Source organism: Herpailurus yagouaroundi, unplaced genomic scaffold (assembly GCF_014898765.1).
Source record: "Herpailurus yagouaroundi ecotype Mexico unplaced genomic scaffold, PumYag 569, whole genome shotgun sequence".
Classification (NCBI taxonomy): domain Eukaryota; kingdom Metazoa; phylum Chordata; class Mammalia; order Carnivora; family Felidae; genus Herpailurus; species Herpailurus yagouaroundi.
The window spans coordinates 4,089,671-4,117,465 of NW_024412786.1; the positions used below are offsets into that span (position 1 = coordinate 4,089,671).

The 27,795-nt window shown below is 52.1% G+C and overlaps 1 protein-coding gene across 1 annotated transcript; it reads right to left on the reverse strand.

Annotated features, from left to right (window-relative positions):
* Positions 1–19,899: 19,899 nt before the first annotated feature.
* POLD4 (DNA polymerase delta 4, accessory subunit) lies at positions 19,900–21,726 on the reverse strand. The gene is made up of 4 exons (XM_040465637.1): positions 21,417–21,726; positions 21,076–21,165; positions 20,785–20,896; positions 19,900–20,417 (listed from the first exon to the last, which is right to left on the reverse strand). The coding sequence occupies exons 1-4, from the start codon at positions 21,511–21,513 to the stop codon at positions 20,393–20,395; spliced, it is 324 nt and encodes a 107-aa protein (XP_040321571.1). The 5' UTR covers positions 21,514–21,726; the 3' UTR covers positions 19,900–20,392.
* Between the last annotated feature and the right edge of the window lie 6,069 nt (positions 21,727–27,795).

A 27,795-nucleotide genomic window follows, 5' to 3' on the forward strand; every position in this document is an offset into this window, starting at 1 on the left:
CCCGACGCGGGGCTTGAACTCTAGGACTGTGGGGATGCTTAACCGACTGAGCCACCCAGGCGCCTACTGTAGGACATATTTCTAGAATTGCTGAAGCAAAGGGTATATGCATTTAATCTGGAAGGCATTGCCTAATTTCCCTCCACGAAGTTGCACCAATGTACAGCAAACAGGAATGTCTGTGTGTGTCCTTAAAGGACTGTCCAGCCTACACCACAACAACGTCATCTCCAGCGAATCTTAACAACACTCCCAGAGGAGAAAAAGCACGCATTATAATTACCACGTTTTGGAAACAGGAAACTGAGGCCCAGAGAAGTAACTTGAGTGATAGGGCCTGAAATCGATCCTAAGTTTCTAGATCTCAGCCCGGAGGCCGAACTCGGAGGGACGGGGCGGCGTCCAACTCGCACTGCTTCTTCACCACTTCTGCTCAAGGCCGTCGCTCGCAAATCCCACGTCGACTCCCACCCGCATCGGGAGCCTCTCGGGAGCCGGGCCGGTCGCCCAGCCCAGACGCGAACCCTTGCCCGAAGCTCGCCTCCGGACAAGCAGCAGGTGCCTCCCAGCAACCCCCTTCCCAGAGTTCTCCCTCCACCCGGCCCCGGTCGGCCGGGGCCAGGGAGGCCCCTCGTCAGGACTACATTTCAAAAGGCACAACTGAACGCGGCGAAGAGAGCGCGTCCCGGCCTCTTCCCCCTACACCCTAGACACCTCAGAGCCGCGGCTGCCAGGAGTAACTACATTTCAGGCCTCCGCGGCCTCTGCTACGCCGGCAGCGCTCGGCCTGGGGGTAGTGGGGGAAACGACCCCGGCGGCGCGGGACCCACCGCGATGCTCGGGCGCCATCTCGCGTCCGTGCCTTTGGCCGCCGGGTGGCAGCCCGGAAACTACGATTCCCACCGTGCCTAGCGCGTCCGCGCAGGCGCGAAGAGCCTCTCTCGTTTCCATGGGAACCTCGCCCTCTAGGGTCCCAGGTGCTTGACTTCTGCGCGGCGCGTGGCTGTTATTCCCGCTCAGGTGCCCTCGCGCTAGGCTGGGTCTGCGGACAGCCGAGGGGGCAGAATAGGGGGCTCGAGGGGAGGAGGCCAGGCGGTTCTGCCTCCCGGGACCAGCGCTGCCAAATTCTCGGCGTCCGGCGGTCCGCGCGCTTCCTGGGCCTCGGAGTTTGAGGCGGAGGGGCCCGGGGAGGCCCGGGTTGGCGAGGCCAGCGTCCGTCCGGCTCTGACCCGCGCAGCCCGCCTCGCTCCGCGCCAGCGCCCTGTCCCCGGCCGAAAGCCTGCGCGCCGCAGACAGGTACTGCCGGGGCGCGGGTCGGGCGCGGCCGCCCGCGGGATGGGTGGCGCCGCAGGTGAGCGTGGAGGGGCGCCGGCCGGGCAAGGCAGGGAGCGCCCCCGGGGTTGAGTCCGGCTCTGCCTCTCATGGGTCCGGGACCCGGGGCTCACCAAACGTGGCTTCAGTTCCTCCTCCGTCAAGTGGGGCTTGGGCTGGAATTCTAGGGCACCTTGCGATCCCGTTGCAGAGCAGCCTCTGGCTCCGTGCCACGGGGGCGGGGGGACAAGTCCCTTTATCTCTCTGAGCCCGTTTTCCTCTATTGCAAAGTGACGAGGTTGAAGCAGATGATCTTTATGGTCTCTTCTAGAGAATATGGGATCATGACCCCCACAGTGCGCCCCGCGTGCCAGACACGGGGAGCTGGATGGTTTTGAGCGACAATCTCAGCTCAGGATCTGGAGTCAGAGAAACTCGGGTGTGTGGGTTTGGACAAAGTTATCACATCTCTTGAGCCTCGGTTTCATCAGTTGCAAAACCAGGGGTAATCATACTGTCACCTCAAGTGTTTGAAGGTTAAATGAGATAATGCACGTAAGTTTTTAGCCCTAGGCCTGCACCTAGTAAGCGTTGTCCCAAGTCCCAGCCATCATTTCCGATACTTTAAAGAACATTCCGGGGCGCCTGGGTGGCTCAGTCGGTTGAGCGCCCGACTTCGGCTCAGGTCATGACCTCTCGGTCTGTGAGTTTGAGCCCCCCTCCCCCCGTCGGGCTCTGTGCTGACAGCTCAGAGCCTGGAGCCTGCTTCAGATTCTGCGTCTCCCTCTCTCTCTGCCCATCCCCCGCTCATGCTCTGTCTCTGTCTCTGTCTCTGTCTCTGTCTCTGTCTCTCTCTCTCTCTGTCAAGAATAAATAAACATTAAAAAAAAGAAGAAGAAGAAGAAGAAGATTCCTTAGCTACCGTGAGACCTTTACCTAATTTTTGGAGCCATTTTTCTTGATGGGTAAATCCATTCTCCTAGGCAGGATGGTTTCATAGGCTGATTCCAATGGGGAAGCCTGAGTCTTCTTACCCAAGGCTGGATGCTCTCAACCTGTGTATCTCCTTCCTTCAGGAATAGTCTGAGTTCTATCATTACCACTTGGTAGGGAGGGAGCGTGCAAAGCCCAACACCACGCAGTGTTGAAAATACTTTTTCTTCCTTATAATTCATAGAAGATGTGAGCACCAGGGTGCCTGGGTGGCTCAGTCAGCTAAGCATCTGACTTCGGCTCAGATCATGAGCTGGCAGTGGTTCATGGGTTCGAGCCCCACGAAGGGCTCTGTGCTGACACCTCGGAGCCTGGAGCCTGCTTCGGATTCTGGGTCTGCTTCTCTCTCTGCCTCTACCCCGCTCATGTTCTGTCTCTCTCAAAAATAAATAAACATTACCAAAAAAAGCAAGATGTGAGCACTTACATGCTATGATGCAGAAACCGCAGAATATTGAATTATAATATTTATATAACATTTACCTAAGACCAGATGGATACACACACAATTGCAAGGAATACGTAAGAATCGTATGCTACTTGCATTGAGTTCTAACTTTGTATTCATTGGGAAAATCCCAACAAGGAATTTTAAGCTAGTGATAAAATGTATTATTTATTAAATCTGGGAATTCCCGGTGGCTTCACAAACAAGTTTCCATTCATCCAAAGAGCATCTGTATGAGGAAGCCACATTGTACGAATAGTTTTTGACCACGTATTATGTACCTGGCATTGTGTGGCGTGGTCTGAAGGATCCAGAGATGTGTGAGATGATCTTTGCCCTCAAGAAAACAGAGTCTGTAGAGAAGATCGACTATGCATACCAAACACGTAATACAAGAGCAACGTGACACATCATGAGAGAGATACAGGTGTCTACTGTGAACATTCAGAGGCCGGAGACACCACTGCTAAGTGGCTGTGTCATGAGAGCAGCAAGGAGCAGACAGCACTTCAGCGGGGCCTTGAGGGATGTAGACAATGTGGATGTGCCAAGGAGTGGGGAAAAGATACTGTGGGCACTCCCCACCCCCAGTAGCCCCGAGAATGGGGGAGAAATGTCTGGAGCCCCATCTAGATGTGAACTCTTAGAGAGCAGGGACTGGATTTTGATCAGGGTTTTGCTCCCAGCACAGCACACACGTGTAGGAAATATTAGTGGAGGAACAGGGGCTCTGAGTCTTGGCGAGACAAGCTATTACCCTGAGACCCTTGTGTTAAGCTTACACGCTGTCTTACAGACCCCCCGGGAAGGGAAGAATGTGATCAGCAGGCGTTTGGGGGCCATATTATTGGCATGTCTAGTACAGTGACTAGGAGTCAAGTGAATAGGGTCTGGCGGACGGGTAGGAGGGTTCGTGAGCCTCCTTCCCCGGAAGTGAGCTGAACTACCACAAGGGGAGGAAACTACAGCGCAGGATTCTGAAGCAGTCTTGAGGGCCAGTGATGGATACTTTGGTCTCGTGGCATTTGTGGCTGTTCTTGGCTCTCCTCTGTCTGCGGCCCACTCCTCCCCAGAGAATGTCTCTCCCGTCTGTGACCCACCTGGGAGCGGAAACTGTGTCCCCCATGCCAACAGATTGCCAAGGCCTGTAGCCCCCGCAGAGGAAGGAAGTTGGCCTCGGTGGCGCCATCATCAGGCTGACTTCAGGGCCGTGCCCTTCTAGCCCTGAAGGGGACCACCTAGAACAGCTGTCCAAAGACCCGGGAAAGGGAGAACCACCTCAGCACTTGGGACAGAGGTGTCGCCTGAGGAAGGCAAAGCAGAGAATATTGAGAGGAGAGTGGCTTGAGGACAGGGCAGACCCTCCCAGGTCCTGTCTAGGCTCCCCTCTGGGGTCCTTTTGTTGCTCACAAAGGGTGAAATCATCCTCGGATTGAAGAAACTGGAGGAGGGTTAAGTGGGTTCAACCAAAGAAGGGATGGGGCACGACTGATTGACCGTTTTGTCCCTAGATGGGGGATGGCGCCTCCAGATGGACTTCTGGAGGGACCCAGAACCGGCTGTTCTTTCATCTTCCCGGCAGCCTGCACGTCCACTCTGGAGTCCTGCTCTTCCAGTTTGCTCCCACTCCACTGGCTGCGGGTAAGTGCCCACTGGGCATCGGGATTCCCGAGTAGCCAAGCGCCACGCGAAGCTTTGGCAACTCCAGGCCCGGCGTTTGAGAGGAGGTCACCACAGCCGAGTGCCTGCCCCGGAGGCCTACGTCAGCCTGCTTCAGGGGCGTGCCGGTCCTTTACAATTCACAACGGCCAGAAAGTCTTACATCATGACCTTGACTTTTCCACCTGAGAGATCTGAGTTTTGGGGTTATAGACCAAAGAGCCAGACGGTGGCACGGAGACCGGCGATCTTTCCGCTCCCTCGGCTGTCACCGAAGGGGCGCCATCTGCCTACCGGCAGGGCCGTAGTCGTAGGCTGACCTGAAAGCAGAGCCGTACGCCCCTTCCTTCTCATTTCAGTCAGAATTTCCTACCCCTTTGCCTCAGTTTTCCAGCCTGGCCCAGCTGTTCTCAGACACATTTGGCCAGAGTCTCACTCCCGTACCCGCGCTAGACTCTGACTTGTTCCCGTGGCAGCGTGTCGCATCGGGGAGCCGGTGCCCCTTCTCCTACTCTGCAGCTGCCTGGACCGCTGGCACACCAGAGGGGATTCTGGGTCTGGGTTGGAGAACTGAGAATACAAAGCTGTCCTCCCACTGGGTGGGGAGGCGAGTTGGCGAAGTTTGCCCGGTGAGCTTCCCCGGCCTGGGTACAGATGCCACACTCCACCCCACTGGCGCGACCCGCAGAAGCTCGGCGAGCCTCGGGGGTGAAGATGGAGAGGGAGGGGTGGCAGAAAGGGGCGGGTGGAAGAAGACCCGGATAAAAGCAAGGGCCACATGCTGGCCTCGCTCAAGTCAGACATAATCGTGGGGGAGAGCGACAGATTGGGTGAAGGAAGGTGCCCCTAAAGGCCGGGGAGATGGAGCTCATTATACGTACCCCGCCCCCCATAAGTTATGTGGCCCAGGAAGGCTTGGAACTTAGCAGAAGTGTCCAGAACAGCAGCTGCCTGTCTATCCCAGCAGTACACACGGCTGTGCAGCTCGTTTCTTCACTTGGTGGGCCTCCTCCACGGCCTGTGGCATTAACTACATTCATTATGTCGTGCAACCCTCCTCACTAGCCATTTCCAGAACTTTTTCATTAAACATCCCATCCACCCTGGCAATCTCTGTTCTACTTTCTATCTCCATACCTTTGCTCATCCACCTCATGCAAGTGGAATCATTCAATAGTCATTTTATGTGTGGCTTATGTCCCTCAGCCTAATATCTTCAAGATTCATCTATTTTTCTAGCATGGGTCAGAATGTCATTCCTTTTTAAGGCCGAATAACATCCTGGTGCATGGATAGACGACATTTTGCTCAGGCTTTCACCTGTTGATGGACATAGGGGTTATTCTCATCTTCTGGCCACTCTGGATGATGCCGTGAACACGGCTGTACAAACATCTGTTTGAGTCCCTGCTTTGATTCTTTAGCGCGTACCTAGAAGTAGGGTTGCTGGATCATCTGGTAAGGTCTGTGTTCAACTTCCTGAGGAGTCGCCAAACTGTTTTCACAGCGGCCAAGAAATTTCACGATGATGCAGTATGATTATCTAGATTGCCTACCATAATTATATTTCCCCAAATAGCCCTAAATTTTCCATTACAGCTTAAAAAAAAAAAAAGTTTCAAGATCCGATCAGGGATCACAGACTGCGTTTAGGTGTCATGTCTCTTGATTCTTCTTTGATCTAGAATAGTGTTCCTTCCTATTTGTTTTTCATGACACTGCCATTTTTGCAGAACCCAGCCCAGTTGTCTTATAGAATATCCTCCCATTTGAATTTGCTTGAATGTTTCCTTGCAGTTAGATTCAGATTAAACCTTTCTGCAAGAATACTGTATGAGCAGTAAGTTCTCTCTGTTTCATTACTTCAACCATTTAATGTTGCCCGATCTCATTATTGCTGATGTTGAGTTTGGTTGCTGGTTAAGATGTCATCTGCTAGATCTTTCCATTGTCCAGGAACCCTTTCCCTTTGTAGTCATGAGCTGTGTGGTAAGTTGAAGTTGTGTGAATATCCTGTCCCCGACAATCTGTCAAATCATTGGTTTTAGTATCAAGGAATGATCTTGGCCTACATTATTATTTCATTGTGTTTTTTTTAAATTCTATCATTCCTTCTACATTTATTATGTGTTTTGTATAATCTATTATTCTGAGGCACCTGGGCGGCTCAGTCAGTTAAGCATCCAGCTCTTGATATCAGCTCTGGTCATGATCTAATGATTCATGAGATCAAGCCACACGTTGAGATCTGCACTGACCGTGTGGAATTTGCTTGGGATTCTCTCTCTCTTCCATTCTCTCTCTCTCTCTCTCTCTCTCTCTCTCTCTCTCTCTTTCTCTCTGCACTGTCCTTCTCAAAATGAATAAATAAACTTAAAAAAAAAAAAGAAAAAAGTCAGCGGAAACATAATCATGAGATGATACCAATGTTGAAATTAGCGTACAAGACTGTAAAGTAGTTCCTATGAATATGACTAAGGACTTGAAGGAAAATATAGTGGTCTTAATTGGGAGTCTTAACAGAGTAATTAAAACTGTAAAGAATTGGGGCACCTGCGTGGCTCAGTGGGTTAAGCGTCCAAGTTTGGCTCAGGTCATGATCTCGCAGTCCTTGAGTTCAAGCCCCGCGTCAGGCTCTGTGCTGATGTGACAGCTCAGAGCCTGCTTCTTCAGAGATGTCTCCTTCTCTCTCTGATTCTCTCTCTCTCTCTCTCTCTCTCTCTCTCTCTCTCTCTCTCAAAATAAATAAACATTTAAAAAATACAACTGTAAAGAACCAAATCGATTGAAAAATCCATTGGAGTGGCTTACCAAAAGATTGAAGAAGGCTTGGAAGAAGAATAGGCTGTGAGTTTAAGGACAAGTCTGGAGAAATGATCTCATCTGAAAATCAGAAACAAAAGGACTGAATAGAAATTAACAATGCCCAAGCGATCTATAGGACCATCTCAAGCAGCCTAACGTATGTGTCTGGAGTTCCAGAAAGAGAGGAGAGAGAGGATGGGACAGAAAAATATATGTATTTGAAGACATAATGGTAAGAAAAAAAAATGTGAAATTTGATGAGAAACATTCACTTACAGATTCAAGAAGCTTGGCAAGCCACAAACAGGAGGAGCAAAGGAAAATCACACCTGGAGTAAGCATGTCATAGTCCAAGTGCTGAAAACCGGAGGTAAAGAAAACATTTTGAAAGCAGGTAGGTTCCATATCGGGGAACAGTGATGTGGAAGAGTGGAGGACAGAGACAGTGAGCTCACACTCTGAAGTGCTGACAAAGAAGACAATCTAGAATTCTGTAGCCAATGAAAATATCTTGCAGTAGGAGAGACAGGTAAAGACATTTTATGAGAAATGATAGAGGATGGGGCTCCTGGGTGGCTCAGTCAGTTAAGCAGCCGACTCCTGATTTGGGCTCAGGTCGTGATCTCGTGGTTTGTGAGTTCAAAACCTGCACTGGGCTCTGTGCTGGCGGCGTGGAGCCTGCTTGGGATTCTCTCTCCCTCTCTTTCTGCCCCTTCCCCACTCTCTCCCTCTCTCAAAATAAGTAAATAAATAAACATGTACATACATACACACAAACATAAAACTTAAAAAGAAAAAGAGCGACAGAGAAGAGACTTTGCTGCCGGCGGGCCTGCGCTCCGAGAAATGCTAAAGGGCGTTCTTCAGTCTGAAAGGAAATTTGGGAACTTGGATCCATAGGCAGGAAGGAAGCACCACAGAAATGGTAAAAGTTGGGTAAATTTAAAAGCGTTACTTTTTTGTTTTCTCAGTTTCCACAAAAGACAAGTATCTATTTACAGCAAAAGTAATATTATCATAAGATACAGTTTATGACATATGGAGGAATAAAATATAATAGTAGAAATAATGGGAGAGCAAATAAACTTATATTGTTGTAAGGCTCTAATATCTGTGAAATGTGAAGTTCAATTAGATTGTGATCAACTGGTGATGTGTACTATAATTTCTTTTTTTTTTAAATGTTTATGTTTGAGAGAGCGAGCGAGCGAGCGAGCACAGGCTGGGGAGGGACAGAGAGAGAAGGAGACACAGAATCCAAAGCAGGCTCCAGGCTCTGAGCTGTCAGCACAGAGCCCGACGCAGGGCTCAAACTCACGAACTGTGAGATCGTGACCTGAGCCGAAGTTGGATGCTCAACCTACTGAGCCACCCAGGCGCCCCTACATACTATAATTTCTAAGGCAACCATTAAAAAATAATCAAAAGAGATCTAGCTAAAAAGCAAAGAAAGGAAGTAAAATATAATATTAATGATATTTAAATCCTGACTATTGAATTATAATATGTAAATGTGGTATTAATTATATTCAGTTCCTCAGAAGAAGGCAGGAAAAGATGAACTGAGGGATTAAAGGACACATAGAAAAAAAGTAGTAAGGTGACAGACCTTGCTCTGTTTCTCCAAATTCATATGATGAAATCCTCACTTCCAGCACCTCAGAATGCGACTGTATTTGGAGTTAGAGCCCCTGCAGAGATACTAAGTTAAAATGAGGTCATTCGGCTGGACCCTAATCCGATATGACTGGTGTCCTTACAAGAAGAGATTTGGATACAGACACATACAGAAGGAAAAGAACGTGAAGACGCAGGGAGAAGTCAGCCGTCGACAAGACAAGGAGAGAGGCCTGGAATAGATCCTTCTCTCACAGCCCTCAGAAGGAATCAGTTCTGTCAACACCTTGATCTCAGACTTCTAGCTTCCAAGACTGTGAGAAAAGAAATCTCTGTTGTTGAAGCCACCCAATCTGGGGTACTTTGTTATGGTGGCCCCAGCAGACTAAACCCAGACTAACACAGACTAAACATAGACCTAAAGCCAACTGTATGAATAATTCCAGTAACTGTAAATATTCCAGTTACAACACAGAGCTTGTCAAGACCCCACTATATAATATGTAAAAGAGAGAGAATTTTTCTACAGACACTGAAAGTAAAAGGATGAAAACAGATATGCTAGGCACTTAGAAAGCACAAGAAGCTGGTACAGCTACATTCGTATCAGGCCAGGTTAACGTCCAGACAAGGAGAATTAGAGATAAAGAGAGGCATTTCGTAATCCGAAAAGGACCCACTGAACAGGAAGCTATAACCCTAAATGTATATGCACCTAATAGCAGAGCTACAAAAAAACTGAAGTAAAAACTGACAGAACTAAGGGGAAAAAAAGGCAAGTGCGTAATCACAGAGATTGGAAAACTCTTCGTTGGTAATTGATAAGTGACTAACTGGACAAAAAAAGCAATAGGATATAGAAAGTCTGAGCAGGACGACCAGCTTGACAGAGCCGACATTGTATGTATCTGCGGGAACTCTATCCCGTAATATTGCAGAACCGCAGTGTTTGGAAGCACACATAGAGCGCTCCCTGAAATAGATCGTATCCTCGGCACGAGACAAACTGCGAAAGATTAAAATCTCACAGAATATGCTCTCTTAAATCAGAAAGAAATAATAATATATCTGGAAAACCCCAAATGTTTAAAAATTAAAGAATATATTTCTAGGGGTGCCTGGTTGGCTCAGTTGGTGGGACCTGCAACTCTTGTTCTCTGGGTCATGAGTTCAGGCCCCACCTTGCGTAGAGATTACTTAAAAATAAAATCTTAAAACAAAACAAAATATATATATATACATACATATATATGTGTATATATATATATATATATATATGACTAATGAGTCAAGGAAGAAAACACAATGAAGGCAAAATATCTCAAACTGAACAAAACAAAAGCACAGCGTATCAGAATTTGTGTAGTGCAGCTGAGAGAAGTGCTTTAGAGGGAAATTGAGAACTTTAAATCGGAAAAAAAGAAAGCTTTAAAATCAGTATTCTATGGTTCTACCCTAAGAAGCTGGAAGAAGTTTGGCAGGTTTTCCAAAAAGTTAAATATTTTTACCATATGACCCAGCAATTCTACTCCTAAATATATACCCAAGAGAACTGAAAACATATATTTACACAAAAACCAGTACACAAATGTTTATAGATGCATCAGTCCTATAGTCAAAAAGTCGAAACAAAGAGCAAAATAAAATAAGCCAAAAAAAAAAAAAAAAAACAAGTTAAATCCCCAAAAATGAGTAATGAGAGCAGGAATTAGTGAAATAGAAATACATAAAGAACAGAGAAAGTTAGCAGAACCAAAAGTTGGTTCTTTGAAAAAAATCAGTGAAATTGATAAACCGCTAGCAAGATGGATTAAGAAAAAAAAAGAGGGAAAATGCAAATTACCAATTATCAAGAACAAAAGGGTGAAAGAGAGCAAAGGAGAGTAAGGAAATTTTCAGGCTGATCGAATATTCTAGATCTCAGTTGGGTTGATGGTTACCCCAGTGTATACATTTACCAAAACTATATGCTTAAAATCTGTAGATAAATTATATTTCAATAAAGTGAAAAAAATTTATGAATTCTAGGGGCGCCTGGCTGGCTCAGGAGGTAGAGGTCACAATTCTTGATCTCGGAGTCATGATTTTAAGCCCCACATTGGGTGTAGAGCTTACTTAACAGCAACAACAACAACAAAATTCTGCATACTGTTATCTGCAATTCAGATCTGACATTTCTGGATTTTTCCTCACCTTCCTTCATTCCATATTTATCTCCCTTTTTTCACAGGTAATCTCTGATTTCCAACATCTATATATTTATTCATTTTTTTGTATCTTTCATACAAAAACAACAACAGTTTTAGAATTCCTACGCTGATATTATCAACAACAAACCAATTAAGTAAAGCTCAAGTGTTTTGTTTTGTTTTGTTTTTTGTAGTCCTTAGGAAGTCCATGAACTGTATTGAACATTTATTTGAATTCTTGTGTTATTTTTTCTGTACAATTATGTTACCATTCATTTCTGGTTTACTCCTCCTGTGTTTCTTTTTTCAGATATATATCTTATTTTCTTATTTTCCCTTCTTTCTTACACAAAGGTAGCATACTACATATTTGGCAATCTATCATGGAAATCACTCTGTATCAGCTAATGAAAACCTTTTTTTTTTTTTTTTTTTTTTTAATAGCTACACAGTATTGCACTGATGGGTTTATTTAATCAGCTTCCATGGAACTTAGGTGCTTTCCAACATTCTGCCATTACAAATAATGCCACAGTGAATAAGCTTGTGCATACGTTGCTATAGGTCTGTGGAAGTGAATCTTCGGGAGAAATTCCTAGAAATAGCATTTCTGGGTCAGAGGGTAAATGCCATTCTGTCTTATTAGCACTACCAAATTCCTCTCTCTGGGAGGCTGGGCCAATTTTATGCTCTTACAAGTTTCCCCTCAGCTTGCCAACTGAGATATACTGTCCAAGTTTTTTAGTTTTTGCCAGTCTTACTTAAAGGTGGGAATCTTGGGATGCCTGGGTGGCTCAGTAGTAGATTAAGCGTCTGACTTTGGCTCAGGTCATGATTTCGCAGTTCGTGGGTTCGAGCCCCACATCCGGCTCTGCGCTTACAGTGTGGAGCCTGCTTGGGATTCTCTGTCTCCCTTTTTATCTGCCTCTCCCCTGCTAGCTTTTTCTCTCTCTCTCTCTCTCTCTCTCAAAAAAAAAAAAAAAAAAAAGTGGGCATCTTGTCATATATTTAAGGGTAGACTAGAAACTCTTTAAGGCTCAGAACCCAAGGTGCGGACTTCACATACTGCTCACACTAACAGGTGCCCCTGCCCTGTACTTGTTAAATGAGTAAAGGAAAAAACTGGTCGGACCTCTACCGGACTCATCATGTTGGGACTGTTGTGAAACCGGTCACCATGACAGTTGACTCATGTCCCAGTGTGGGCAGTGCCAGACGCCTGGCTGGGAGCTAGTGAAAAAGAAGAGGAGACGGGTCTCCCCCCCCCCCCGCCAACACTCCCCCTCCCCCCCAGAACAGGTAGAAGACCCTTCTCTCCCCGTGGAACGTAGTAAGAGTACAGCTTTACGAGTCCAGAGATATCCACAGAGCCATTGCAATGCATGACACAGTGCCCCCCTTTACCCTAGTAGAATTGTCTCTAGTATTTTTTTTAATGTTTGTTTATCATTGAGGAGGGGGAGGGGGAGAGAGGGAGGGAGACAGAGAATCCAAATCAGGCTCCAGGCTCTGAGCCGTCAGCACAGAGCCCGATGCGTGGCTCAAATCCACGATTGGAACCGTGAGATCATGACCTGAGCTGAAGTTGGATGCTTAACTCATTGAGCCACCCAGGCGCCCCTTTAGTATTTATACTATTTGTTAAATATGTCGGCATGAACATGGTAAGACTTTTTTTTCCTTCTTTTTTTTTTTTTTAAGTGTATTTATTTGAGAGAAAGAGTGCAAGTGGGAAAGGGGCAGAGAGAGGGAGAGACAGAATCCCAAGCAGTCTCTGCACTATCAGTGCAGAGCCCAATGCAGGGCTTGAACTCACAAACTATCAGATCTGAGCCAAGATCAAGAATTGGGTGCTCAACCAACTGAGCCACCCAGGTGCCCCGAGATTTTTTTCTTATTGATTGATTAAGTAGGTAATACAGCCGCATAGTTCAAAATTCAAAAGTACTGTCAATGAAGATTTCCCTTCATTCCCTATTTCCAACCCACCAAATTACCTTCCTCTCAAAGGTAACTAATGGCATCAATTTCCTAGGTGTCCTTTCAGAGATATTTATACACAATACAAGTGAATACACACATCTTTACCCAAATAGTAGCCTGTTCTATAAACCCTTTTTTTCCCCACTTCACTGTCTTCACATATATTTTATTTTTTTTAAATTGATTTGAATCCTCAGCAGCTTTTTTTTTTAAGTTTACTTATTTTTGAGACAGAGAGAGACAGAGCATGAGTGGGGGAGGGGCAGAGAGAGAGGGAGACACAGAATCGGAAGCAGGCTCCAGGCTCTGAGCCGTCAGCCCAGAGCCCGACGCGGGGCTCGAACTCATGGACCGCGAGATCGTGGCCTGAGCTGAAGTCAGACACTTAACCGACTGAGCCACCCAGGCGCCCCTCTTCACATATATTTTAGATTTCATTCTATTCTACACCAAAACATGCAGAGCTTGCTTGAACTTTTTCACAGTACAGTGTCCTTCATATACTGTAACTTACTTTACCGGTACCTTAGTGATAGACATTTAGGCTGTTTCTAGTCTTTGCTATTACAAATGGTAAGATAAGAAATAACCTTATGTATGTTCTTTTAGACATACAAGTGTGTCGGTAGGATAAATTTCTAGATGTGGACCAAAAGGGATATGTGCATTTGTAATTTTGACAAATAGTGCCCATGTGGCGTCCTTGGAGCTGTACCAGTTTACATCCCAGCAGGGTGGGACTGTGGGGGAGGATCCTGGGCTGCCATCCCCCTGAGAGCATGTGGGGGGGGGGGTAGCCAGATGGCCCTTTGCACTCTGTATGGGATGATCCTCTCTGCCCTGCACCTAAGCGGACCTCGGATGAGCGCTCTGTGGGCAGGCCCAGTGGAGGCACAGGCTTCGAAACGGGAAGTGAAACAGAGCCCGCTTTGACAGCTTCTGAAGTTTGACAGCTTTGACGCCCTCCGTGCTGAGCAGGCTCTAGAAAAAGACGGCTCCTGCCATCAAGGCCACACGACCCCCAGGAGAAGCGACTTAGACAGGGACCAGACTTCATTCGTCCTGCACATACACAATCCCCACAGGCTGGACGGGACCAACAGCCCAAACAGGAGGCGTGAGTGCCTACTACGTAGCCAACCCTGGGCTAGACACACAGCACCAGGATGAGGCAGTCTCTAGCGGAGGCAGTGAGATGTATTGTAGCAATGAGACGTGCCCTCATAAAATATAAACACAGAAATCCTTAACTCTTCTTGGGGAAGGCTGCCCCGAGAAACGGCATGTGGCCAAGGGCGGGACTTGCAGGTCTGGAAGCCAGCAGAACCTCTCCGCGAGGTGGAGGCATCTGCCCCAAAGGAGGTTTCTGGGAAATGCCTTTTCCTTCAAGAGACTAAGGACCACAGCAGAGCTCAGGAAGGACCCGGGACCCTGTCCACCTTCCGTCCTTCCTGCTCATTCTGAAATACTTAGCTACGGGGCCGTCTTCGGGAAGTCCGCGTGCACTCCTGTCCTGTGGCCCTGTTCGCATTAGCTCCAGGCCCCCCTCTCCCACCAGGAAGCCCTCGGAGCTGAGGCACCAGAGCTCCAACCGTCCGCATCTGCCATGACCGGCACGAAGCTGTTTTCTAGCGTAGCACTCGGCTGAACGAACTATGGAGAACACAAGCCGTCATGTTGAGGATCCCGTAAGTCCCGGAGGTGGAGCTGACCCCAAACCACGTCAAGCTGCCACTGCTGTGGCCTCATTCCACCTCTAGACCCTTTCGGAGACATGTTCCTTTCCCTGATTTACTTGAGTTTCTTGGCAAATCAGCTCCTTAAGCCTGACGTTACCGGTGCGTTTGTCTGAGTCTGAGGGTGGAAAAATGCCGCCACACCTGAGTCGCTAGAGAGTGAATCAGTGTGGCCTTCGTCGGCGGGTGTGGCACTGGTAGTCACTGTGGCAGCTGGGGACGGCAGAATGGGGACAGGGGGACATAGGAAATGTGAGGGCAGAGGGTGGGCCGTCCTCCTCTTTCCATCTCCTCCTCATGATCTCTCCCTTGACGTCTGGCAGCATGACACCAGCCGTTTGCGAAGTTCTCGGGAACCTCCCGGACACTGCTCTGCCTTGGCCCTCCTGCCTCTCGGCCACTCTCCCTTCTCCTTTGCTGCTCTTCCACCTTCTAGAGAGGACTTCCCGAGCGCCATCTTTGGTCTCGTCGTCGCGCCACCTCCCCGTCCCTCTTCACCCCCTGAGAACCCCTCCACGCGCATGGGCTCAACTGTCGCTTCTGTGCAGGCGGTCCCCCCTGCCCTGGATGCCACCTCTCCCTGACCTCGCCACTGGACTTGACCTCTAAGTTGCCGCTGCCTACTGGATGTTTCCTTTTGGGAGTCCTGTCATCGTCTTGAACTGAACAGGCATGAAGTCGAGCTTGCTCCTCCTCCCAGATTCCAGTCTCCTGCCCATGGCATCAGCCTTCTCTCACGCACCCGTGCTCAAATCCTGAGTCATCCTCGACGCCTCCTCCCCACTCCTCCCTTCCCAACCGCAGGCCTTGCCACCTGCCTTTGCAACATCTCTCGCTCTCTGTCCTTTGCATTCTGGCTGCCAACCCAGCATCTCAGCACCCATGTCCTGGATATTTAATAGCTTCTGCTGTGGTCTCCCTGCCTGCACTTTCTTCCCTGCAAGTCTTTCTTCCTACCTGGCCAGACAGATTCTCCGGAATGATTATTTTTATCCTATGTCTCTCTTGCTCAACAACTTCCAGGCGCTGTCTTCACTGTGGATAAGTGCAGATTCCTTCACTTCAGGCTCCAGGCCCTATGTTTGGCCCCGCCCTCCTTGCTGGCTTTATCCCACATGCCGTGCGTGCAGGCATCAGATTCCGTTCCCGACACTTACGTGCCGTGTGACCCTTGGGCAAGTACTTAACCTCACTGTGCCTGAATCTCTTCCTCAAAGTCTCTTGATAAAGATTTTAGCATCTGAGAGGATAAACGGCACTTAGAACCGTCTGGATACGGAGTAGGCACTGAAATGCTAGCTGTTTAGTGCACCGATTCTCATTAAGCAAGTGCTGCAATCTGCATGCCCTCCCCTGGGCGCACACGTCCGCCTCTCCTTGTTACCTTTGCTCTCAGCCCAGTCCCTCAATCTAGAATGCTCTTCTCTGCCCATCTCCTCTTACTCACCCTTCATGGGCCCCTGACCTCCCATTTTGCTTCCGATAAACGTTTCTTTGCCACTTCCTGCAGGGCTGCTCCGCCTGGTTGGGTGGTGCTGGGCGTGTCGAGCCAGCAGCAGGCCACTCTCGGCACATCTTCCTGGAGGGGTCGTTTTACTTGACAAGTGAGTTCACCCATTTTTAATGCTACAGCAGCCACCTCAGTAATATCATGGAGTAGGATGCAAGACTGGCAGAAGATTTTGAAGAAAAAAGATGCAACTAGTAAGGATATTCAGGGGTGCCTGGGTGACTCAGTCAGTTAAGCGTCCGATTTTGGCTCGGGTCATGATCTCACAGCTCGTGAGTTCCAGCCCCGCATCGGGCTGCGCGCTGACAGCTCAGAGCCTGGAGCCTGCTTCGGATTCTGTCTCTCTCTCTGTCTCTCTCAAAAATAAATAAACAAACATTTTTTAAAAACAATATTCGGGGCGCCTGGGTGGCGCAGTCGGTTAGGCGTCCGACTTCAGCCAGGTCACGATCTCACGGTCCGTGAGTTCGGGGCCCCGCGTCAGGCTCTGGGCTGATGGCTCGGAGCCTGGAGCCTGTTTCCGATTCTGTGTCTCCCTCTCTCTCTGCCCCTCCCCCGTTCATGCTCTGTCTCTCTCTGTCCCAAAAATAAATAAAAAAAACGTTGAAAAAAAAAAAACAATATTCAGAGTGGAGGTGTCTCAGGCCACCCCCCAGCTGCAGTAGGGGGTCTTCATTCATTCTGCAGCGGAAGGGGTGAGGTGCTAAAGTAAGGCAGGGATAGCCAACGTAGCGGGAGGTGGCTGTCTCTGTGCTCAGGGTCCCCACAATGAGGGTCCTTTTAAGTGCAGGGCTCTCTCCTTCCTGAAGACTCAGTATCTATACCACTCCCAATTGCCCCAAAGTAGCCTGTATATTGTTTTCTTAACTTTCCACATGGGTAGATCTCACCTCTCCAACAGCGCCCTCAGCACCCAGGGCGCAGGCCCAGCAGGGTGCAGGTGTTGGGTAACGCACTGCGGAAGGCAGCCCCAGGTGTGAGTCCGGCCCCGGGGTTTACTGATGGAGAAAGTTGCTTTTCTTTCCAGCCTCCTTATCTGTCGACTGTGGCTAATACTTACCTAATGAGAGTGTTTTGAGTCACTCCAGTCAACTAGATAAGGAATGTGCAGCTTTCAGCTCAGGAGATGGCACGCAGGGCACTTAGTAAACATCAGACCCCTCCGAGCTACGTGAGGCTCTCAGCAAACACTGGATTCTCGAATGTTCCCACTGATAACTATACCTTCCCACCTGCATCTACACCCACATCCTTGGCCTCCCTTCCTGTCACGCTGGATGCTCCTACCTGAGGCCAGCCTCTCCCTGGGTACTAGTCCTGGCCCTTGTCACTTTCACAAAGGCCTCATATGACTGCTGTCTCTGTCTCCTGTGGCATCAGTACCCTCCCTGTTTGCTCACTGTCTTCACTGGGTGATCATGCTGTGGTGTCACTCTCTCTAAAGCAAAAGACAAAACGACACATCAAAACCCCTCCTTTGATCCCATGTCCCTCTGGTCACCGCTGTATTCCTCTGCTCCCTTTCCAGTAAAACCCTCTGAAAGAGTTGGCACGCTCCCCTTTCCACTCCTGCCACTCGCTCTGAGCCCACTGCAGCACACTCTTACCTGGCAGTCACGGAAACTTCTTGTCTCTGGTGACCTCTGCGTGGCCAAGTCCAGCATTCGGCTCTCAGGCTTCATTGTACCAGCCTCTCCAAAGCACCTGAAACCCTGAAATGCCTTCTGTCCAGGCCCCCCGGGCCTGCAACTCCTGATTTTCCTCCGGCCCTGCCGCCCACAGTCTCCTTCTTCGCCTCTAAGCATAGAAGTCCCAGGCCTGTCCTTGGACCACTTCTTGTGTCTTTCTGCAGTCACCGAGGTAACTTTATCCACGCTCAGGGCTTTAAATGCCACCTAAGAAACGTCCTCATTTACATCTCCGATCCAGAGCTCCCCAGAATTCCAGGCTGGCGTATCCACCGCCTCCTCCCCAGCTCCGCCGGGGTGTCACCCACTTCAGGCGCGGACTCTTGGTTCCCCAGCACCCCCCGCCCCCACCCCTCACACAGCCTTCCCCGTCTCAGTCATGGGAACTCCGGCTTTCCAGACTCTCAGGCCGAGGCCTTTGGAGTTCTCCTTCGCTCCTCCCTCTCTCAAGCCCACAACCGACTGATCTCCCCACCCTGGTCCAAATCACCGTCACCTCTCTCGAGGCCGACCCCAAAAGCCTGAGCGGTTTTGCTGCCTCTTTTCCCCCCAACTCCACAATCTGTTCTCCACCAACCACCAGAGTAATGTTTTCAACACATAAGCTTGATTGTGTCATTTATTGGCTCAAAACCCACCACTGTCTTCCTATCTCACTCAGAATCAAATCCAGATTCCTTATCTAGGCCTGAGAGGCCCTGTGGGACCGGCCTGCCACCTCTCTGGCCTCATTTCCCCTTACACTCCCCTGGCACTGCCCTCGCTCCCTCTGCCCTGGCTGCGCCGGCCTCCATGCTGTTCCAGGACCAGGCTGCGAACTCTCCTGCCTTGGGGACTGTGCTTGCTGCTCCTTCGGTCCCAAGTACCACAGAGGTGCAAGGCTCATTCCTGTACTTCGCTCAGGTCTGCTCAAATGCCGCCCTGTCAGGGAACTTCCCTGATCAACCTCTCTAAGCACCCCTGGCATTCTTTGACCTCTAACCCTGATGTGACCTGCCACCGACCACCACGTGACATAATATTTGCCTGTGGGCCTTCCTTCATCTCTCACCACCGACAACACCCAAGAGGACCTCTAGAGCCCGGCGTGCGGAGCATGCTCAGCAAACGGGCAGGGGCACGGGTATGGATGGGTATGGATGGGAAGAGCCTGATGCACGTGGCCTCTCATCTCTGTGCCACAACGGACCTGCTGGCACTGCTGAGCAACTCCGCAGAGCCCTTCTGGGCTTCGGGCTCCTTCTCCGTAAAACGTACCCTGATGGCCCTTTAGGAACTTTAGAGATTGTTCATTTAAAGAGCTTGAGGCATGGGCAGCGCCCAGTACAGTGGGGGCTGAGGGGGCCACTTGGCTGCTCTGTAGGCCTGTCCCCAAGGAGTTATACTCGTGCGGTCTCTGTCCGCTCAGGATGGAGTGAAGGTAAACAAGTATGAGGAGTACTGACTCCATGCCATCCCAAGGTCCCCTAAGCGTTGTTTCTGCTCCACCCAGTTCCCCATCAAAGCCCATCAGATGATGCCCATTTCCAAGCAGGACCTGCAGGCTGGACTTCCCCAAATATACTTCGGATCCAGGTGGCCCCAGTGTGGGGAAGCAGAGGTGCTTGCTAAGAATGCGTAGGTCTGGGCTTTATGATGTGTGGGCCTATGGAGTCCCCTCTGACAAAGGACCCATTTTTGTGAGGTGGGCTACACTGGACAGGCTGGATGGCAGGTCAGGTAGAAAGAGTCAGGCGACTCTTTGAAGGCGACTAAGGAGTAGTTTCCCTGTACACCACCAGGGGGCGCCAGAGGTTGCTCAGCTCTAATGAGGACTTGTCCCACCATCTATTAAGGCGTCTTTCTTCCATCTCAGATCTAGGATGGGACAACAGAGGGAAAGCATGGTGCCGGCTCTTTCCCACCTATCAACTTGCTGATTGCTGCCAGCCCAAACAGGGCCACATGGAGGCACTGGAGGTCAAGCTTCCAGATTCTGTTCTTTATTGAGAAGCATTAATGAACCCCTTGCCAGTTCTGCCCTCGGATTCCCAGCCTTAAGTGGGGAGTGTGTCTTTGCCTCTTAGACACCTGCCTGAGTCTGGCTTTGTCCAAGGCTGTGCCCCTTTGCCACGCTATTCCCCAGAGCACAGCATTTAGGTCAGGGAGGTGTGTAGCAGGCATCTGAAGGGTCATGGTCAGGTCCTGGTCCTCGGAGACCACTCTCCATGTAGGAAGTGCAAACTTCAGCTGTGTGCAAACTTCAGCTGTGTTGGCTCCCAGAGGGGGCTCCAGGAGCCTGCTGGTTAGATGAAAGGCTGAGCCTCAGAGACCTCCAGATTCAGCCTCTTTCCTCTTCACACTCTTCACAGCCAAACACTCTCATGGCAGAACTGAGCCAAGGGGGCAGCAAACTGGCTCCCGCTTGTGTCCTGAGGTCCTGGGATCGCAGGCAGGAGGCCTTGGGTGGTGCCTCAAAGGGGATAGACATGCCAGAGGCTGTGCAAGGGGAGGGGGAGGGAAAAATCAGAGCGAGTCAGTTAAGTCCTTGATCTGATTTCACCAGCCCCAATTCTTGGCCATGGCCTATAGTCCTTGGCCAACCCCTCTGTACTAAATAGAGAGTCCCTTGGGCCCTGGGTGCACTCTTCCCCCACCATTAGCTCAGAGCTAAGAAGTGTTAAAGCCATCTTCTGCCTTCCTGAGCCAGGCACCCTGTAGAGCCTTCTCGCCCGTTCAGCAAAGCCCAAGAGCCTTCACCCATTTCTTCCTCGGGTCAGAGCAGCCCCCACCTGGGGCCAGCAGGCTGCTGGTGCCTGACGAAAACCCTGGCCCCCCTGAAAGCCCTCCCTGGCCTGTCTCTGACCTGTACTGGAAGCGGGGATCTCCAGGGTGGGTCTGCAGCACCTGGCGCACTTCGGCGGGGGGCTCCAAGCCCATCTGCTCGGCCCGATGCCAGCGCTGCAGCCGTGTGATCCCTGCCAGGGTGGGAAGAAGACACTGAGTCCAGGCTAGAGAATGTGTGTGGAGGGGTGTGTTGGGACCTCCACACCCCCCAGTCTCAGTAGACCCAGGCAGGGGCTTGGCTTGCTTCAGGGACCTGTGGATGACAGGACTGTCTCCAGGATGTGCTCCTGGGGCCTGAGGGGGTTCTCACCTGTGCAGGGCCCGTATTGCCAGGCCAGATCAAACTGCCTCAGCAGCTCCAGCTCTGCTTCATCCACGCTCAGAGGCTGGGGCTCTTCCCCTGCAATGACATGCTGCTTCTCAGGCCTGCCCGGGGCCTATGCCCTGCAAGGCCAGCCCCCTGCTGCTCACTTCACAGCTGTCCCACTGCTCCCCGGCCCTCGCCACCCCTTGGCCTCTGCCGGCCGTTGCCAGGCCTGGACTAGGAAGTAGAGGACATACTTCACTTCCTGTGCCATTGCCCGCGTCCACCCACGTCCTCTCATGCCCCTCGGTGGTGTCCACTGCTCCCGTCCCCCAATCTTTAGAGACCTAGCTCTGGCGCCAGCTCCCCCTTGCTGTGCCCAGCGGGGCCCTCCCTCCTCTTCACTACAGGGTAGGAGTCAGTGATGAGCCGCTTCCGGCCCATGGCGGCCACCCAGGCAGGCAAAGAAGGAGGCGACTGCGAGGAAGGAGACAGGCCAGCGGGCACGAGAGAGACAGCTGCTGAGAGAGAGAGAGTGAGAGAGGGCTGAGGCCAGAGAGCGAGCCTGGGGCCAGCGACAGGCAGACACGGTGACCCAGACTAGCCGAGAGGAAGTCCGCTGGTTCCAGGGGGTGACGCCTGTCCCCCACCCCCACAAGCACGCAAACATTAAAGACCTAAGCCAATGGCTGGCCACCTCTGCGGGGCGGGGCCCGGCGTCAGCCAATGGCAGGCGGCGCAGGCAGAGGGGGCGGGGCCGCTGCTGCAGCTGTGTTCTGGGGGAGAAGGGGCGAGGCTGGGGTGGGAGACCTGTCAAGTTGCCCCAGACGGCACCACCTCCTCCTGCCCCCCCTCCGCCCCATTGGTCTGCAGCGGGTCTCGGGGGACTTAATAGAGCGTTATCCTTAGCCTCTCACTTCCCGTTTGCCCTTCCTAGGCAAATGTTCTTTTCAGCCTCACTAATCCCCGTGGCCGGTTGGTAACTCCCCAGAGTCCAGCTGGAGCCTCCGCTCCCACCCCTTGTCCCGCAGAGCTCAGTGGGGGCAGGTCTGGAGGTCCGATGAGAGTTTGGGCTAATCCAGCCCCCTCCCTGCTCCCATCCCACCCCCACTGGCCCCAGGAGACCTGGCCGGAAAAGCCCATGGGTTCCAAAGCTCCTTTCTCACAGTCTGTGCCCAGAGACCCTGCCCACTCTTAGTCCAGGCAAGCGTTGGCCTTGTCAACTCTCCCGGAGTCCTGCAGCCTGCCCCATGCCCACCCTACCAGTCAGGAAGATTCCACACTGAGCAGGAGGCCAGAGTGTATTGGTATCCCTAGTTTTTCACCAGTAAAACCTGCCATCTCACTAATATGACAGTATGAGCAGAAAATACCCACACTAAACCAAACACTTATATGGCGCTTACAGTATGCCAAGTACCGCTCTCAGCATTTCCCCACATATTCACTCAACTAAAATAGATGTAAAATGATTCTTTTTTTTTTTTTTTAAGATTTTATTTTTTTAAGTAATATCTACCCCCAGCATGGGGCTGGAACTCATGACTCTGCGATCAAGAGTCACATGCCCCACTGACTGAGCCAGCCAGGCGCCCCATAAAATGGTTCTTGAAAGTAGGAAGTGCTGATAGTCACAGCATTGTGGGGCCCCAGTTAAACCACAGGTCGTGTCCTCCCCCACCCCTCCCCTCCCAGGAGCTCAGAGGCTAATAGCGGAGGCAAACAGGACGCACAAGTTGTCAGTGCGGGGATAAAGTTCCTAACAAGGATAGGGGAGAGGGTGGGTCAGAGATGAGTTGGACCACAGGGCTGGCTTAGCACTGGAAGACCTCCTGGAGGAGGCAGGCTGCTGTAAACAGTGTCTCTCAATTCTCCGCCCATGACCTTTGTCCCTTGGGCTCCTGTCATCGCTGAGTCACCCCTACACCCTCCTCCCCCTCACCAACTTCCTGGCAGCAGGCAACGGCGCTGGTCAGCGAGAGTCTGGGAATCGGCACAGGGACCAGCCCAGCTCTAACTGCCCTCTAGAGATCCATCTAGTTCCTCCTTCCAGGAGAGCCGGGCCTGCTCAGAGGCTTCTGCCTGCCCCCTCTTCCACTGCTCTGGGGTGCGGGTGCGCTGCGTTAGGAGTGAGGTGGGCACAAGAGAGGAAAATGGTCTGCAGAGTGGACCGCCAAAGGGGAGGAGCAGGGACAGGACATGTCTTCAGGGGCCTCCTCCTGCCTGGCTCTCCCCATCCACTTCCTTGAGGAGGGCCGAGTGGGAGTCAGAGCTCGCGAATGCACTGCACAGAGCTGGAGGGCCCTTCCCTGCTTTATTTTCTGGGCTGGGCCTGGCCTAATCCCCCATCTGCCTCGCGGACTAAGTGGGGCCCACACTGAGGGAGACAGGGGCCCTGCTGCACTGGGGAGGGGAGCAGGGAGGCCCTCTCCACCAGGCCCGGGAAGGGCTGAGGTGCGGAGTCCAGTCAGGCACCGAGCATGCCACGGAGGGATCGTGCCCGGGCTCGGTGGGACTGACCACTCTCTCCCCAGGGGGCGTCCCAGAGGTGTGTGGCACCTCACTCCTGAGTCCACAGAGCCCCGAGGGAGTAGGAAGCCATGGGCGGGGCAGACCCCTCCTCATTCCTAGTCCTTCCCACCCCTGAAAGCTGATAGCCGTGGGGCCCTGCCACCGCCCAGGGAGCGTGAAATGAGGTGTGCCGCTGGGAGGCCACAGTGGCTCCTACTGCCGCCCCAGCCCATTTCCCTCTCTCCTCTGGCACCCTGGCCTGCTCTGTGGGCACTGTCTGGGCCGTCCCCGCCAGCCGCCCCCGGCTCTGCCTGGCCCAGGCCCTGCTAGCCTCTCTCACCCAGCCTGGCCTGTAGCTTTCCCCCTTCAAGGCAATCGGCTCAAGTGCAGGCACCCTAGGACTGTTTTTCTGGCCTGGAGTCAAGGGAACTCTCCGCAGACAGCATCGCCCTCCTGTGCTAGTCATGCAGTAGTGGGACCAAGCTCCAAGGCTCAAAGGAGCTGCCACCCAGGAGCTTTGGAGCCATCCCTGTCCAACTGGCATCCTTCTGTAACTCGGCCTACCCACCCAACAGGTCTTGTCCTTCTTCCTTCCCTTCCTGTCTGCCCCCATCTCCTTTCTTCCTGGAACCCCTGTCCCTACTCAAGCAGCCTCCCAGCCTATCCCCCAAACTGCTGTCGTGGGGCCTATCACAATTTGGGCTTCAGGCTGGAGGGCCAGGCCAGAGGTCTGAGTTAGGAGCTGAGTTCTCCCTCCTTCAGAGAGTTTCCTGAGACCCAGGAGCCTGTTTCCGGGTCAGCTCTGACCCCCAGAGGATGGTTATGGGACTGGCAGGAGTGGCCGATGCATCTCAGCCTGGGAACACTCAAGGGCCTTGCTTGAGGCCAAGACCGAAGTCTTGGGGGAACCCAAGGGAAACGGAGAGCGAAGACCGGAACAGGAGCCCAGCACCTTCCTGAAGGCTGAGGCCCACTGTCTACTGCTCCGAGGGGAAGGGGATTAGGCCTGGCTTAGCTCAGACAATGTGGCAGGGGGGGGGGGGGGCCCCCCTCAGCACTGCACAGGTGCCCTAGGAGCCCCTTCTCCCTCCCCTAGCTCACAGTGGGGCTCGTCGTGGAGAGAGTCAGCTAGAGCCAGGAAGGTTGGGGCAGGTATAGAGAAGCAGCTGCCTGGGGCCCAGCAGACTGTGGGTGCAGCCTGCTCTCCTTCCCTCCCCCCAGCATCCCCTTCCTCAGGCCCTCAGGCCCTGCCACCCACCTGGAGCTAGAGATTCTGGGCAGCCAGACTCGTATCCCTGGCCCCCCCCCCCACCCACATGCCCACACACCATGGGCTCCATTCCCCACCCTGTGGACCAGAATTCTTTCAGGCAACTCCTCCTAGTCCATCCCAGACACCCCACCTCTCCCGGCTCCAGGTTCTCTGGCCTTGTGGGCTTTGAGGGGCAGGAGCCTGATGGAAGGCAAAGGTCCCCCTCCATCTGGGTTTTTCTGCCACTGGCTGGCTTTTCTGCTATGTCCCAACCATCCCCTCGGAGCCTTCTCCCATTACTGCCCCTGTCACCTTGGCCAGCTGGCCCTGGAGAAATTCTGGGAACAGTTGAAAAGGGATCCTTCTGGCCATTTCTCACCTTGGCCACCAGGTGTCAGACTTTGTCTAGCTGGGAGGAAGGTCCTAGTTCGTTTCCACCCGGTTGGCCAGGCCTTAGAGGTCAGGGCAAGTTGGGGAGGGGCCTAGGGGTGACCTCTGCACTAGGGAGGCTGGAAGACCCTGAAGGTTGAGAGGAAGGGCTGGAACTCTGGTTCTAACGCTCACAGCTACTTCCTCATTGTCCCCACCCCCACCCCACTGACAAGGGCTTTGTCTACTGCTGGGAACTGGGGAACCAGGCTGAGTCAGGGAGCTCAAGAACTGAAGGGACAAAGGCAGGGACAGTTGTGGCTCCAGAGAAGAAGGGGGAGCTGAGAGGGAACCACCCATCAGAGCACTCAGTCAGGGGCCCGGATCACTGGCCCTTACCCTCTAGGTTAAGGGGAACAAGGGCCTCCCTTGGCCCTTCCCCATTCGGGGTGGCTGTGGCGAGTGGGCGAATGTGTGCGCGGGTCTGTAAGACGAGCACTTGAATGAGTCTCTTCACATACTGCGAGGGCCCTGAGTCCTGGATGTTGGGTCAGTCTTTGCAAAGGCAGGAAGCTGGCAAGGCGTCACCGGCCTTTGGCCACCCTCCACCTCTTCCACACCCACTCCCACCCCTGCCCCCGAAGTTGCCTCTCCCGAGGGACCGTTCGCCAACTCGCGCCCATCCTCGCACACACGGGTGCGTTTCCAGATACCCAAGAGGATGCCGAGCTTCCTAATCCGCTCTGTGCTGTCTGGATGGAGAGGATGGGGAGGAGAGCTTCTCTCCTTCCCTCCTACTCTCCCTAGCCTTCCTGGGACAGAAAGACTTCCAGAGATAATGTCCTCCTTCCCATGGCACCGCAGGCCCCAGGCATTCCAGGTTTTTAAGCTGACCTCTGCGTACCTGGGCCCCTGACGCTAAGGCCACACTTAAGAGGTGGAACCTGAGTAACCGACACAGACTCACCACCGGTCCCGGAGCAGTGGTGGGTGGAGAACCAACAACGGACTCATAGAAGAGCCTGATGACTTGTCATTTACCCAGAGCCACCTGCTCACGGTCCGAAGCTCCAAAACCCAAAGGACGGGCTCCTACCCCGACACCATCAGTCACCATCAGTAGGGGGCTATCTGGGGGAGAGTTCAAGAATTCAGACTCTGAGATGCCCTTTCCGGCTCAGCTGTCCCCTGTGTCCGCCTCCCCCACCTTACTCTTCATGACGCCCCCTCTGTGTCCTCAGCCGGGCGAACTTGTGTGCTTGCCCGCCCTTCCCCGGTTGCTCTCCTCCTGTTTCCATCTGCCGCAGGCCCGGCTCTGAGGCCCCGCGTGTGCTGCAGCTCCCGGCCACTCAGAAGCACCGTTTCGAGCTCTCTGGAGTCTCTCGACCCTCGAGTCTCTGCCATTCCTGCCCTGTCAGTCCTCGGCCTTGGGAGGTGCCCTCTTTTCACCCTGTCCTCCCCTCCTGCCATCCCTGGCTTGCTAGGGGGTGTCACAATCCATGACAGAGATGTGTGTGCTGGTGTCACCTGGCTCCATGTGGCTGGCCAACAGCCCTTTTGATTCCCTTCCTCTGCTTGTCCCTCTCCATTCTTCTCCAGCTCCCACCCCTCCCGCAGCCATTTCACGTTTACATCTCTTCTGTTTAAAAACAACAGCAGACCAACCAACCGCACAAAAAGCCTTCCTTGATCCTGCCACCAAATGCCTGGAGAGAATACATTCACCCCTTTTCCTTCTTTCTCACTCCCTCCTTTAATCTCACAGTTGGAGTCTACCTCCCAAATGCTCCCCGCAAAGGTCACCTGTGACCTCCCAATTTCCCAGTGGGTTTCCCCCAAATTCTTCTCTTAGCGCTTCTGGGGCATCTGACACTGTTGATCAGCTGCCTCCCTAAAACTCTCTTCTCTTGGCTTCTCATACACTATTGTCTTGACACTCTTTAAATCGGCTTATATTAAATTATCAAGTACTTTAGTTCGGTGCAGGGCATTGTGCTAAAATGCTAGAGGGATGCAAAGATGAATAAATTGTGGAACGTGCCCTCGAGATGCTATCTGCTTACAAGGGAGACAGACACACTGAACTGACCCTTGCCCTGCCCTTGTCCATGCCCGACCCTGAGAGTCTGTGCAGAAGCACCTACTGTGTGTTGGGCACTGGAAGGACAGTGGTGGCTGCAGACACCCCTGCCTCCCTGAGAGGACTTACAGACCAGCACCCTCGCTGAAGGGACGCGATCGCTCCTTCCCTGACTTCCAAGTATTTTGCCTGTGTCTTTCCACAGTTGATCCAATTCTGCCTTGGATTCTAGCATTTGGAGCAAGGGAGGGCGGGGGGAGTCCCAGTCCCTTCTCTCGAGTGTTTTGTTCGACACACTAACTGAACACCTTCCGTGGGCTTGAGCCTGAACTGGGATAGAGAGGTGGGGAAAACTCAGAGTCTGCCCCTAAGAAACACACAGTACAGTGGTATGGGATATATCTTCCTTCTCCTGTATTCTGCATAGCCCCCTTGTTTGCTGCCTTGCACATTACAGGCTGCTAGGTTTTGCTGCGATGTGGAGACAGCCCGGATGCCCTCTCCTCCCTCTCGT

Coding starts and splice junctions, on each gene's coding strand:
- POLD4 (XM_040465637.1), bottom strand. CDS start 21,513: ATGGGCCGGAAGCGGCTCATCACTGACTCCTACCCTGTAGTGAAGAGG. Junction 20,897..21,075: donor GCAATACGGGCCCTGCACAG/GTGAGAACCCCC, acceptor CCACCCTGGCAG/GGATCACACGGCTGCAGCGC. Junction 20,418..20,784: donor GATCCCCGCTTCCAGTACAG/GTCAGAGACAGG, acceptor CCCCTTGCACAG/CCTCTGGCATGTCTATCCCC.